At 32.7% G+C, this 14,233-nt stretch overlaps 1 protein-coding gene across 2 annotated transcripts; it reads left to right on the top strand.

Moving 5' to 3' along the window:
- The first annotated feature begins 865 nt into the window (after window positions 1-865).
- LOC143439552 (olfactory receptor 7G3-like) lies at window positions 866-13,516 on the top strand. 2 transcript variants are annotated; one of them, XM_076925910.1, is made up of 2 exons: window positions 866-997; window positions 11,311-13,516. In XM_076925910.1, the coding sequence occupies exon 2, from the start codon at window positions 11,324-11,326 to the stop codon at window positions 12,272-12,274; it is 951 nt and encodes a 316-aa protein (XP_076782025.1). In that variant the 5' UTR covers window positions 866-997; window positions 11,311-11,323; the 3' UTR covers window positions 12,275-13,516. The 2 variants fall into 2 exon arrangements, with proteins under 2 accessions (XP_076782025.1, XP_076782024.1); XM_076925909.1 differs by lacking the exon at window positions 866-997 and adding an exon at window positions 2,487-2,617.
- Window positions 13,517-14,233: the final 717 nt, after the last annotated feature.

The following is a 14,233-nucleotide window of genomic DNA, read 5'->3' as shown; positions in this document are numbered from 1 at the left end:
GATTCAATCCGTTTATTCTTTAGTCTCTCTTCCTAGTCCAAGTCCCAAGTCTAGCTGTACTCTCTAAAGAGTCTCCCTAAAGAGTATATCTCTCTGCCTTCTGCCTCTGCCTTTTATATGTATCACTTCTAAACCATGCCTCTAAGTTACACCTTTAATCATGCCCTTAGGTCTTGTCTCTAAATCTGATCTCTAGGTCACACTCTTAAGTCACACACCTTTAATCTCACACACCTTTAATCTCACACACCCAGGGGAAAATCCTGGGTATCCAAAGCAAGGTGTTATCAGAGTGTGCTCAGCTGTTGTAGGTTATTGTTAATACAAGTCTCATGTCAGGGTATATGGCTCAAGATGGCTGCAAAGCTGATAGCTGCTTTCTGCTAAAAGTCAGCCCCCAACATTTTTCATTTAGTGTTTTGTATTTTTCTTGTATCTGTATGTGTATATTTTTCTTTAGCTTAATGAGATATTATTCTATGATATATTTACAGATCTGTTCTGTGCCATTAATTTGGGACTTTTTTCCCTCTTGTGTAATTCAATTCAATGTAATTCAAATATTTTGTCTTTTCATAGTTCACATATTTTCTCTATGTTTTTCTGTGTTTTAAAGGAAGTCTTTTGTTTAGTATTTATGTGTTCTATATTGTATTATTTTGCAAATCTTCAAGTATTGATATTCTATCTTCTGCTTTATTGATCTATTCCACTTCTATGGTTTTCCTCTGAGTTTTCTAGTTATGTGAATTAATTATTCAATTCCATCATCATTTAAGCTTACTTATTTAGTGCTTGTATCTCTTTATTGAATTCTGTTCTCAAGTCTTGTGGTTCTCCATTCTTCTTCTTCCCTCAGAATACACAGGCACAGAGGTGTGTTCACCAGGAACAGAAGCATGAAGAGGAGCCAGATTCTGACTTCTGCATCTTCCCCTGGAAGATCAAGAATTTCCTGCAAACCAGGCAGGAAAGGATGAATCAGAGCCCAGCATGGGTGAGTCAGTATGATCTTGGTCAAGCAGTGAATGCAGGTAGGAGGTCTTCTCTGAGGATTTCAGTGTTACATCTCTTTTAGATGATGTTCAGTGAAATAGTTCTCTCACACAATATGCAGTAAAATAGGTTGAACAAGTGCTATGTTAACCTTGGGGAGTGGGAAGGTGTTCATCTTAGGGTAATGGTTCATTGGCTAAGAACTTAGGTTTTTGTGATACCTTATTTGTAGGTAGAGGAATTCCAGATAGTTGAACCTGTAATTTTGCCAAGGACCATATGACATTCCTCAGGTAGAAGATATAGTAATTGGGCTCCCCAAATGAGGCAGAGAAGAGGAAGCTCTGCTATAAAAAGGGAGTCTTCCATTTTGTGCTGATCTTAGGAAAGCTGTCTGTACACAGTAGACTAGAATGATAGTAGTAGGATTTAACAAAGTCTGACATTACCCAGACATTTATTGTTAGGTCAGTTTTCCTATATTATAGTTATTCCTTTGTTTCTTATTTAAGTTACTTGAATTCTTTGATAAAGTTAATGATTGTTCTTTTACATTCTGTGTTCATAAATTCATTCACCTATTTTTCAGTAGCAAACATTGCTATAGGATGTGGACATTGAATAAATGAACAGATGAAGAAAATGGATGTGGAATGGGGGTGGATTGTGGGTTTAAATGTAGAGAAGTCATGTCTTGATCAGTTATAGAAGATGCTGGTTTGGTCATTCTAGATCAGGACCCTTGAGGTGAGATTGAGGCTACATGTAGAAGGTAAATTAAGGGAAAGACCTTGTAGACACACTAAGATATATTCTGGAAAAAGATGTGCAAGATTTTGTTAGGTGGGTGGTTCATTGACCTTTTGTATGTAAACTATATCTTATCTCTATTTTTAAGACAGAACTCAGTTCTATGAAAATGCATAATGAACTGATTGCATTCTCTGCCACTTTCTTTGTATGATATCTCCTTCCTCTCATAGGAAGTAGATTTAAGGTAAGGGAATTGTTTCTTGGCATGATTTTTGCAGTGAAATCCATCTGCATAACTGAGTTCTTGAGATTTTGTCTCTCTGGATTTGTACAAGACTCTTCTTTCTTTTTTTCTTTTCTTTTTTTATGTTGTAGTAATTTTAGACTTGGCAAGAGAAAAGATTTTTTTCCCAGTGAATTCTTCTGCTTCTTGTGATATCAGCTTCTAGGACGTAATAATCAGATCTCCAGTAGCAAGAGGAAATGCTGTTATAAAAATATGGTACTCTCCTGGTCTCTCGGCATCAAGGAGTTATTCCAACAGAATATTCTATTTCTGTGATATGTATGCCTTAAGGAGTTGAGTTTCCTTGGGAAGATAAAACAAATGCAAATATGGATAATGAGGTGTTGGGTAATTGAACCCTGAGGGCTACCAACACTGCAAACAGTAGACATGTATCTACTTTATAACATAATAATGTATAAAACAGGAGAAGCACATTTCATCTTACACTCATGCATGCAATTCATGGTCAAGAAACTTGTTATCTCTGTAGGTCATCTTTCTCATCTGGGATCACATTTTCAGCCTTTATTCACCAATATCCAGTATAGAAGTAGATCATTCTTCATTTTTATATTCAAGGTAATCTGAAGCTTTCCACAGTAAATACATGAGAAATTGAGATTTCTGTTTTATTTCCTTCTATTACAAGTATTTCTTCTCAATAGGTTTTTGCTTCTTTTTTCCCTCCTCTCCCCACCTCTCCACTCATTTGTCCTCTCCCCTCTGTTCCTTTCATATCTTCTCTTTTTTTCAGTAGTATTATTTTCTTTCCTATTGTCTTCCCACTGCCTCCTCTCCTTTTTACTCCTGTCTTGTCTTCTCTCTTCTCATCTAACTTTTCTTTGCATCACTTGACAAGTTGAAGAATGAATTACATATCAGTTAAGATAATTGTTATTGTGATTAGTCGATAGCAAGTTTCTATATTAATCTGACAGCATTATTCTGATGTACTTTGTCCTTTTTTCAATATACCCTCATCATATTTCTTTGTCTCTCAGATTACAAATTTCCTTCATGTTAATATCAATGATATCTTTCAGAATGTATGTAAACAGTGGATTACTCCCTTTATTCTTTTGATATCTGATGAGCTCATGTTTAGATGAGTTAGATTTCTAAATTTAACCATCTTTGGCTTGGCATTTTATCTCATAAAAGTCACTAAATTTTACACTTATTTATGTTTCATTTTAATTTTGAAATAAAAAACTGTTTACATAGTTCAAGTTGATCTACTTAATATCCGGTTTCACCTGTCCCAGCATCTGGAGTGCTTGGAATATAGATATGCAATGCTTAACATTAATACATTGCCACTACATTCCTTTATAAAATGATTCATGTATACCTCATTTAATAATCTACTCATATAATTTGCAATTACACTATATCACATATTTGAGAGTTCTATGTGGTAAGAATGTTCTATTCCTTCAACTCTTTGCAGTGTTGAAGAAAATTGATTTACCACAATAGTGTCCACACTGTGCAGCTGTAAGGTAGGTGAGTGATTTCAGGGACCATTGAGAAATATTCAGGCAGATACATTAATCTACTTTTCCAGACTCTATGTTTTTATACCTCTATGAAATATTATGAAGTATTTTAAATGAAGAAAAACCAAGGAGTATTAAAAGAACACAATCACAATATCAGAATAACTTGTGCAACTGTGTTATGTAACTTTATCTACATTCTTAATATTAAACATATTTTATTTTTAAAAAATTGTTATATATATATACATATATATATAAATTTCTAATTATTACTTTTATTTCATACCCTCACCCTCTCAGAAACAACCATAGCAATTTATGAATCTTCACTTCATTCTGGTAATGTGCCTATAGTAGAAATAAAATTGTGTCTATCAAAAATGGACAGTGGAATAGAAATCTACATTATGAGTACAGAGACAGTTAAATCACTGTCAGAAATAAAAGACAGTAGTCCAAAATTATGTTCTTAATGAAACCTTCTGTATTTTCCTAAGTAAGAAACATGACTATTTAATTTAGAATTTTTCATAAACATGATATTTTTGTAGATTGTTAAAAACCCTCCTGAGAAACGATCCATGCTAAATTCATTGCCATGAATAACTTCGAGGCAAAAATGTCAACACTGAAATTTAAAAAATATATAAGAATTGAAAAAAAATCAGTTTTTCTAATTCCTTTATAAAAAGTATGCTGCTATACCCATAAAGTCTCACCATCATGACTGCCAAAAAATGACCTGAAAAAAGAGATAACAAATAGGCATGACAAATGTAACAGGGAAAAGCCCATGAGCCTTCAACCCCATAGAAAGAACTAAGAAAAGCTTTGGGTGAGGGAGATAGTCTTCCCCAGAGAAGAGCATACCACTTGATTGTTCCTTGTCAAATGCTCAGCTCCCAAAACACAATACAACAATATTATACAGAATGAGCAAGTTTTATTTAAGATATATATGTATGTACATGTATGCATGCAATTGTAACTAATGAAAGAAAAGGCAATGAAAGGAATATGAGAAAGTTTAGAAGGAGGAAAGAGAAAGGAGGAATGCTGTAATTGTTCTAGAATCTCAAAAATAGAAAAGCAAAAAGCAAATATAAAAGTGTATTGCCAGTCTAGACTGGGTTGAAGTGAGACACTGAGTAGTACAGCTTGCTAGTTCACATTGCAGAAAGAAAAAGGACACTTTGAAAAGTGACTTTAGTCCTTATTTCTAAGGTCTTCAGAATTTTTAAAAAGTTCTCTGTCTTTGTCCTCAGAACTTATACATCTTTCAAAGTACATGGTAAAAAGTTTACCACACATTTACACATAAGTTCAAATCATAAATTAAATTTATGATATGTGGTTAATTGTTTTACAACCTCTTAGAATGTTATCAAAGGTGTAAATACCTGTTTGCTAACTTAGAAGCAATTAACTCAATACACTTGAAGATTGGCAGAGATCTTATTGCAGTTTTGACATCAGAAAGAACTTAATAGTAGTCCAATTATAAAAATCCTTAATAATTAGTAATATAAATTTTAGCAATTATTCTAGGATCATCATTAAGAATTATGAAGTCATCTATTTGTCTATATAGCATCACTATGAGATATTACATATTCATTTTTCTGCAGAAATTTGCTCAAAAGGGTGGGCTAATACCCAGTGGTTGATATGTGTACAGGAAAAGCATACAAACAGCAGGAATCTTTCCAAAAATGAATTTTTCCACAGCTTTGCCTAAAGAAGCAATTGTGTCATTAACTTTAATAGTCTATGGCAGAAACTGATCTTTCTAAAATGAAAGATCCCCTGCTAGTTTTTCGCTTCGTTTTGATGGCAGTGTTTGCTCTTGAGCTTGAACATGCCAGCCAATTATTTGAAGCCTTTTCTTGCGACTCTTTTTACTTTCAATAGTAATTTAAAGCACTGTTATCTTTTTTAAAAAATTGTTTGGGCTGGAGAAATGGATCAATGATCAAGAGTATTGGCTGAACTTACAAAGGACCCAGATTCAATAAGCAACATCCACAACACAGCTCACAGCCCTCTATAACTGCACTTCCTGGTGATGCGATACCTTCCACAGGAAACAGGCACAAAAGTGCTGCACAGATAAAACATTTATTCCAAAAATATTAATAAATAAATCGATTAAAGGAACAATTGTTAATTTTCAGGCATAGCTATGTCTGTATACTATACTATTATATATACCATACCATATATACAAATAATGATTTGAAATAAATGGTGTTTCAACAACATTTGATGAAAATTTTCTGAATGATTTTAAAATCAGAAAAATAGAGAATTTCAACTTTGGTGAAATATTATAGTAACATCCACAATAGTACTTACTTGTGTGTGTATTTTTGTAACTTATGTGTATATTCTACAACATAATTGCTATACTTGCATGAGTTATATTCTCTTTCAAAATTGGGTAAGTTTAACATATATGTTTATCTAATTTAAACATATTAATTTGTCATTCAAAAATAGTATGAATTTTAATAAAAATATAATAAAATTTTATTCAATGATATAAAATCAGATTATAGCTTTAGCTTGATGTAGCATAATTTTATATCTTTTCACACATTAGTGTTTATCAAGTCTTTTTTTTCTTCTGTATCATACTCACTACATACTGCATTAAAGTAGGACGTAGAATAGTTCAGCTTTCTTCATCCATGAGACAGTATTTCTGAGGCACCTTCTGCATTTCTTTTCTCTTTCACATTGCCACTGTATTTTTTTTCTTTTCTGTAAATATCAACACTTGGCCATAGCTACAAGGAAGTCTATAGAAAATTTGTACCAAATCTCTTTTCTCTGATTTCTATCTTCTGCATTTCATCTCTTTCTTTCTCTTTTATGCAACATACCTGAATTTTTAATTTTTTATTGGATATTTTATTTATTTACAATACAGATGTCATCCCCTTTCTCCATTTCCCCTCCCTAGGACCCCCATCCCATCCCCCCTTCTCCTTTATGCTTTTATACCATTTTAATTACATGCATGTATTAATGTCAGTTCTAGGTTGAGGGTCTAGCAATACAATAGATGTAAATAGTCAAGGAACAAGCAAGACAATAAACACAAATAGTCAAAGAAAAAGCAAGGCATTAAACCCAAATTACTTGAATACTCCCATGATCACATTTTTTTTTTTTTTTGAGACAGGGTTTCTCTGTGTAGCCCTGGCTGTTGTGGAACTCACTCTGTAGACCAGGCCGGCCTCGAACTCAGAAATCTGCCTGCCTCTGCCTCCTAAGTGCTGGGATTAAAGGCGTGTGCCACCACCACCCGGCATGATCACAATTTCTAAGGGCTTATCAGGATAACCAAAGTATCTGAGTCTACTTCCCTGTCCTACCGCAAGTCATTTTCATGTCTGAAGACTACTTCTTTGTTCTAGCCTAATATTTAGATTCCTGCCTGAAATCACTTCTTTGATCTAGCCTAATATTTGATTCCTGCCTGAAGCCTACTTCCTTGTCCTTGTCCAATATCATACTCCTGCAAAGCAGCCCATTTCCTTGTCCTTGGTCCATGTAAGATTCTTGCCAAGCATCCCCAAAGGCTCTCTGCCTCCCCCCTTTTTATTTCATTAACAAGACTGAGCCTGTCTTAGAACATTCTGACTATAATACCTTTCTTACCCATCATGGAATATGCATTATCAAAAGCAATGCACTTCTGTCTTAGGTTGTTAAGGCTCTGTGCAGAATCTTACCCGTCCTTGGCTTGCCAGCCTATTAATTTAATAACTCTGTCTGGGGTTCCATTTTCAGTTTCAAGCCATGTACTTTGGCTGCCAACACATTGATGTTATTAAAGACAAGCTTTAACAAAATAGGCAGGAATAAAATGTATTCCCATGATGAAAGGGCTAGCATGATCAAGCTATATGCCATTTTTGAAGCTTGACCAAAATAGAAATAATGACTTCAGGTCATGGGTAAATTTATCTGCAATATGTACTGTGGTTTAGATAGGTATTTGCAAGAATAAATTGATGCTCTTTATTCTATTCAAATTACTGGAAGGAGGTTCAGAATTTAAGGGTAAGGAGCCATCTTGAGTGTCATGCCAAATACTATTGGATTCATGTTACTTCTAAAATTTACAGTGGTAGTCATTATAATTAGGAAGAAGTTTAATGACACTTGCAGTGTATTTGGCATAATTCTAAAACCTTTGTGGAAGTTTTAACAATAGATAGGGAGCATAGAAAGTTCATATTTGAAAATTTTAACAAATATTTGTGTCATACACAAGGAAATTGAAAACCATATAACTGTGAAAGTGAGTATTTTCAGAGGTCCAGCAACATTCTTACATCACACATTTCTGAAAGTGTGGGATTCATGATTGTTTCCATTTTGAACCAATTCAAAATCTTTTCTTGATACTTTTAATGAGTTTCTCTTATCTTCCTCTTGGAAAATTTTGCTCCTGCTCAGATGCTCAGTTTACAAAGCCAAGAAGTTGGCTAAAGGGTTCATAATGCTACTCAAATATCACATGAAATTTTACTAGGCTATTGTACTATGATCTTGAGATACTCAGTTATAATGAAGAAAGAACTTATGTGTAAAGCATTTAAATAATTCCTAGTAAAGCAAGCATTATACACATTACTTCTTCCTCTTTTTTCTTGTCTTCCTCTCCATTTTCTTTACACTTTCTGTTTTCATAGCTATATTATTTTAGATTATCATTACATATTGTTTTGCTTGTTACAAATCTATCTATTTTGTTTGCTTCATCCTGTATTTCATCGATTTTATCCTATAACACATTTCTGAGTTTATATCCAAAGAATATCTCTTATGAGAATAAAATGTCCTTAGATGCACTAATAGTCATCTATATAACACTCTACAATGTCACAAAATCTCTGCTATAATGGAGAACACTTTCAAAAGATGTCTCTGTGCTGTTAATTTTTCATTTCTTTTACTGTGCAATAAATGCCACATGCAAGCCAAAAAAAGAACTTAATATTGTATAGATTATAAGTATGCCATTCTTTTTATTAAATAAAAGAACTTCATTTAAAAAAACCCTATGTTTTCAATTATTCTTGGAGAATTCTATACATTCATAAAATTTATCTTGAGCATATCCACTCACACTCCACCCACTAACTACTCCCAAAACTTCACTAAACTTTTCTTTCATCTTTATGTTCAAAAGTTTTTATACATTTTTCCTCTTTTTCCACAAAACTATGATTAACTTACAAAAAATGGGATGTATCTCCAAAATATTTTCCACTGAGTTGACTACTAAAAATGGTAATTTCAATTCAATAGAATGTCATGTTCTCTATCACTGCTTGTGTGATTTCAAACCAAGGAAAACTTATGGGATATCACATGGAATCCAATCTTGCAGCAATTTATTGACAAAGCCATTTATTGACAGATCCATCAGATATACAATTACATGTGTATCCATGGTTTTTTAAATAATTCTAAAATACTTTTGTCTTCATATAGATTACTGATTTTTTTTTTACTGTATCAGCTAGGATGGGAGGTAACCAGTTTTAGACTGGAGTTAATTTGATTTTTACCAATTCTTTGTTGTCTAAAATAAATTTTTTAGTAATAAAGATATTCTATACTAAGGTTTTGGAGAATCTTAGAGCCAGATTTGAGCAGATCCACACTGGACTTTTGAATGAATACACAAAGTAGGTGAATTAATTAGTTATATTCAGTGCTCAATATTACTAATTTCTCATTATCATGTGTAATAATACTAAAACGCATAGATTAAGACAGATAAAAGTCATACTCTCTTATTAATGAGAATAGGATGAAAATGAGTTAATGTTTTTAAAAAACATTAAACATAAAAATAATACTTATTAAAATAATTATATATATATATATATATATATATATATATAGAGAGAGAGAGAGAGAGAGAGTTATTTTCTTTATTTCACAAATTTGTAGAATGGTAGGATGTAAATACTCATATGAAATAGCTGCACCTATAAAAATTATAGGACACATTAATCTTTCCTGATTATTAATTTATAGACTTATGTTAATTATAAGAATTTCTAAGTACTTTGAATAATTCTGTACTAAATATTCTTATACATGCTAATTCTTACTCTGTGATCAAGAAACAATTAAAACACATAGCTTGCATTTATTCAAGGATATTTGCCTGAACTTTGAGCTTTAATCTGATCAGTTTCTTAACAGCTGATCAATGAAATTTAATAATAAGTAGAAAAAGAGAGTAAATAATTTCTGCTTTTTGGGTGGTGTCATCTTTAGAACATTTTCTCAATACTACAGTTTTAGCTTAAGTTTAGTCCTAGAAAATACACTAAAAATGACCATAATGCACAAAAATCATTACTTCTGAAAAAAGAAGACAAGTGGCATTTGGTCCAAAGATTGTTAAACCCTCTCCATTTGCCATAACTTTTAAAATAGTCTTAAAACTCTCACAATCTTTTAAATGCCCTGGAGCTAGAAATACAAAAAATAAATAAATAAATAAAGGATAAGAGAACAAAACTCAAATACTTAGGAATAGCAGCAAGTCTTGCTAACTACTGAACCCCTTCTTCAGCCCTACTTGTCTAATATCATTTGCTTGAAACCACAGTAAAAAATATGACAATGTATCATTTCTGTTTTGCTGTACATAAGTAGCTGTACTTGAAATTGTTCAATTAGAAAATGAAATTGGCAAACACGTTAACCAAAATTAAATTATGAAAGTGAATATGTGTCTGAAAATGCATCAACTGGATGATTGAGGCAGAATTAATTTCAGGTTAGAATATACAAGTAAAATCTTGGCCAGAATTATGAGATTCTGTATAAAAAATGAAGTAAAAATTTTTCTGCAATTTAAATTACATAAAAAAGAGAGTTTTGAATGTTTCTAAACAAAGGAATGATATGTTTAGGTGGCAGATGTTTTATATTTGAGTTATCTGTTTTGATCAGTACAAAGATTTGACCTCTATACTATGATTAATTGTATCAAAACATTATTTTTGATTCCCAAATAGCTATGATTAATGTGACAATGAATTTCCAGACTTTCTGATGTGGCAAAAAATCTCATTCCTAGGGCCTTAAAGAGAGAGAAATAAATGTAACAAGACTCTAAGGTCAGCCAGAAATATATCATTCCAGATTTAAATGTAGTCATAGAATATACAGAGGGAGACTACAAAGCAACACAGTATCTCAAAAAATCAATTAAAATAGAGTATGGTGATACACACCTTTAATCTCAACACTATGGAGAAAAATTCTAGTTGATCTCTGTATGTCCAGGAGAGCCCAGTGTACACAATGACTTCTAGGCCAGCCAAGGCCCACAGAGTGGAATACTCCCTCAAAATTAAAATTAATCCATATATTTAATAGTAGTTTCATTTTAATGTGTTTGTAAAAAAGAACAGTAAATTTATTATGTGTTGATTAAGCTAGTTCCTCATTATTAAATTTAATCAGTACAAATATTGCCACCATATAACAATTAACAGATAAATACATATATATGTAACATACACAATATTCTTCTTCAAACATAAGTACAATTATTCTGTAACAATTTGAGAATTAAAAACAGTGAAAAAGAACGCAAAATGGTAAATATTGTAGAAAATAGAAAGAAAAGAAGGTGGTAAAAAAACATGAAAAAAGAAATTTTCACTATAGCATAAAACATAAAGAAAGCCCTCTTCACATTATTCTGCCAATTTTCTTTCTTAGCATCATCAACATCATGAAGAGAGGAAACTTTTCAGAATCTACAGAATTCCATCTCATGGGACTATCAGATAACGGAGAACTACAGCCTGTCCTATTTGGAGTCTTCCTTTCCATATATCTGATCACAGTGTTTGGGAACCTTCTCATAATACTGGCCACTGTTTTTGATTCCAATCTCCACACCCCTATGTACTTCTTCATTTCCAACCTGTCTTTCATTGACATCTGTTTCACCACCACCACCATCCCCAAAATGCTCGTGAACATACAGGCTCAGGTCAGCTCCATCAGTTATACAGGCTGTCTCACTCAAATCTGCTTTGTTCTAGCTTTTGCAGGAATGGAAAATGGAATTCTGGTAATGATGGCCTATGACAGGTTTGTGGCTATCTGTCATCCACTGAGGTATACTGTCATCATGAATCCCAAACTCTGTGGAGTACTGGTTTTGTTGTCCTCCTTGATAAGTATCCTAGACGCTCTGCTCCACACTTTGATGGCACTGCGTCTGTCATTCTGCACAAAGGTGGAAATTTCTCACTTTTTTTGTGAACTGGCTCATATTCTCAAGCTTGCATGTTCAACTATTCTCATCAATAATATTCTGGTGTATTTGGTGACAAGCCTGTTAGGTGTTCTTCCACTGTCTGGTATAATTTACTCTTATACTAGAATTATCTCCTCTGTTTTGAAAATTCCATCAGCTGCGGGAAAATATAAAGTTTTCTCCATATGTGCATCACATTTAGTAGTGGTTATCTTGTTCTATGGGACAGGTTTTGGTGTTTATCTGAGTTCTGCTGGCACTCATAGCTCTAGAAAGAGTGCAATAGCCTCTGTGATGTACACAGTAGTCACTCCCATGATGAATCCTTTTATATACAGCTTGAGAAATAAGGACATGGTTGGAGCTTTCAAGAAACTCATCTCTAGAATAACAACTTCCCTTTGGTGTGCTACCTGATGTGCTGAATTATTAATATTAACAGTTTCAAAATGCAACACATTTGGGGCATGAAACCATACATCAAATGGTGGAACATGTGAACTATGGTTTAGATGACTTGAATGTAAACTCTATCTATGGCATATTTTAACTAAGTATCTTTTGACATTTTAAACTATCCTGTTTATTACCTATGAAGTGAATATTAAATTAGTTCCTGTATTCTTCTTCTTCATTAGGATATGATGCATTGATTAAATTGTGAGTAGAGTAGATATAATGAATATAATATATACATATGTATGTAGATGTGCATATTACACACATGCACACATTTAAGATTTCCAAATTTTGTAAGTGAAGTTTTGTGAGAACAGTTATGCTATTTTGTGTCCTGACAAGAATATCTGTGAGGTATTATTTACAAGAGCAGAGATTGTTCAAAATTTGCTATATCCCTGTGAAACACACAACAAGCTGTGTAACAACAGACAATATCTGCATTCTTCTAGTTTTCTATAGAACTTGTAAGCAGCTAGACATATAGTATAAGTCATTTGCAGCAGGTCTACTCAGTGTCCTTTTTTATGCCATTAAGTTTTTTACTCCTGTGAAGTTGGAGATGGACTCTTGAGAATTTTTCAAGCTTCTGCACTCCAAGACATATGAAGTGTGTTTACCTCCTGAGTTTCATACTTTAAAATGTGAGCATATTTAAAAACTACTTTATTGCATGAAATGGAATGGTTAGGCACTTAAAATTATATTTATGCATGTCAAGAAAAGATCAACATATGTGATAAGTAAAAATGTGGAGAGAAAACAGACATAACAGGGTGTTAAAAAGTAAAAAGATTGGAAGTATCAGAGAGGATGAACAAATGAAGCCAAAATAGGATGTTTTTAATAGACCATTTAAAAATGCTGTAGCAATATTTGATTCCTAAGTGCTGGTAATAAAAATAGAAAATGCATTTAAAAATAGAAAATACATGTAAGAAACCCAGTGGTATACTGACATTCTTCTGGGGGCAAAAATAAGATTACTACTTAAGTTTCCTTTAATAGTAATTACTATTATTTACTAATGGAGGGCAATTTCTCTCAATTGAAAGCTACATCTAATCATACGAATAAAATTGAAGAGCCAGGTCTTTTTTTTACATTAGTCAGAAACACAAATATTAGCCAATTATTTTCTTTTGAACAGAGACGCTGCTCTTTTAAGTTATTATATCTATGTCAAACAAACTAGCAACAATAAAAACAACAACAATACTCACTTTACAACCTGCAATACACAAAATTTATTTAAGCATTTCTTTACTAATATGAGTACACTCTAGCTGACTCTAGCTTACTAGAATAATAGTAATAAAAGAGAGTGAAGATTCCCACTTCAAAGGGCCAGAAAATATCTTTAACAAAATTGTAGAAGAAAACTTTCCTAATATAAAGAGAGAGGTGACCATAAATGTCTAAGAAACATAAAGAACACCAAATAGATTGTACCAGAAAAGAAAATCCTCTTGTCACATAACAATCAAACACTAATTGCACAAAACATAGAAAGAAAATTAAAAGCAGTAAGAGAGAAGTGGCAAGTAACATAGAAAGGCAGATCTATCAGAACTACACCTGATTCTCAACAGGGACTCTAAAATCCAAAAGATCCTCAGTAGAACCTAATAAAACACAAGTGCCAGCATAAGCTACTATAGCCAAAATCTCCATTGAAATAGATGTAGGAAGCAGGATATTCCGTGGCCAAACCAAATTTAAACAATATCTTTTTCTACTGATATGCCCTACATAGGATACTACAAGGAAAACTAGAACAAAAGGAAGCTAACTACACCTAAGAAAACACAAAAAATAAATCATATCAAAACAAACTGAACAAAGAAAATCACACAAACCTAATACCTCCTCTAACAACAAAAATAACAGGAAGTAAAATCATTGGTATTTAATATC

Source organism: Arvicanthis niloticus, chromosome 27, assembly GCF_011762505.2.
Source record: "Arvicanthis niloticus isolate mArvNil1 chromosome 27, mArvNil1.pat.X, whole genome shotgun sequence".
NCBI classification, from domain to species: domain Eukaryota; kingdom Metazoa; phylum Chordata; class Mammalia; order Rodentia; family Muridae; genus Arvicanthis; species Arvicanthis niloticus.
Note: the sequence above shows the minus strand (reverse complement) of the source record. Positions and strands in the feature narration are given on the sequence as shown.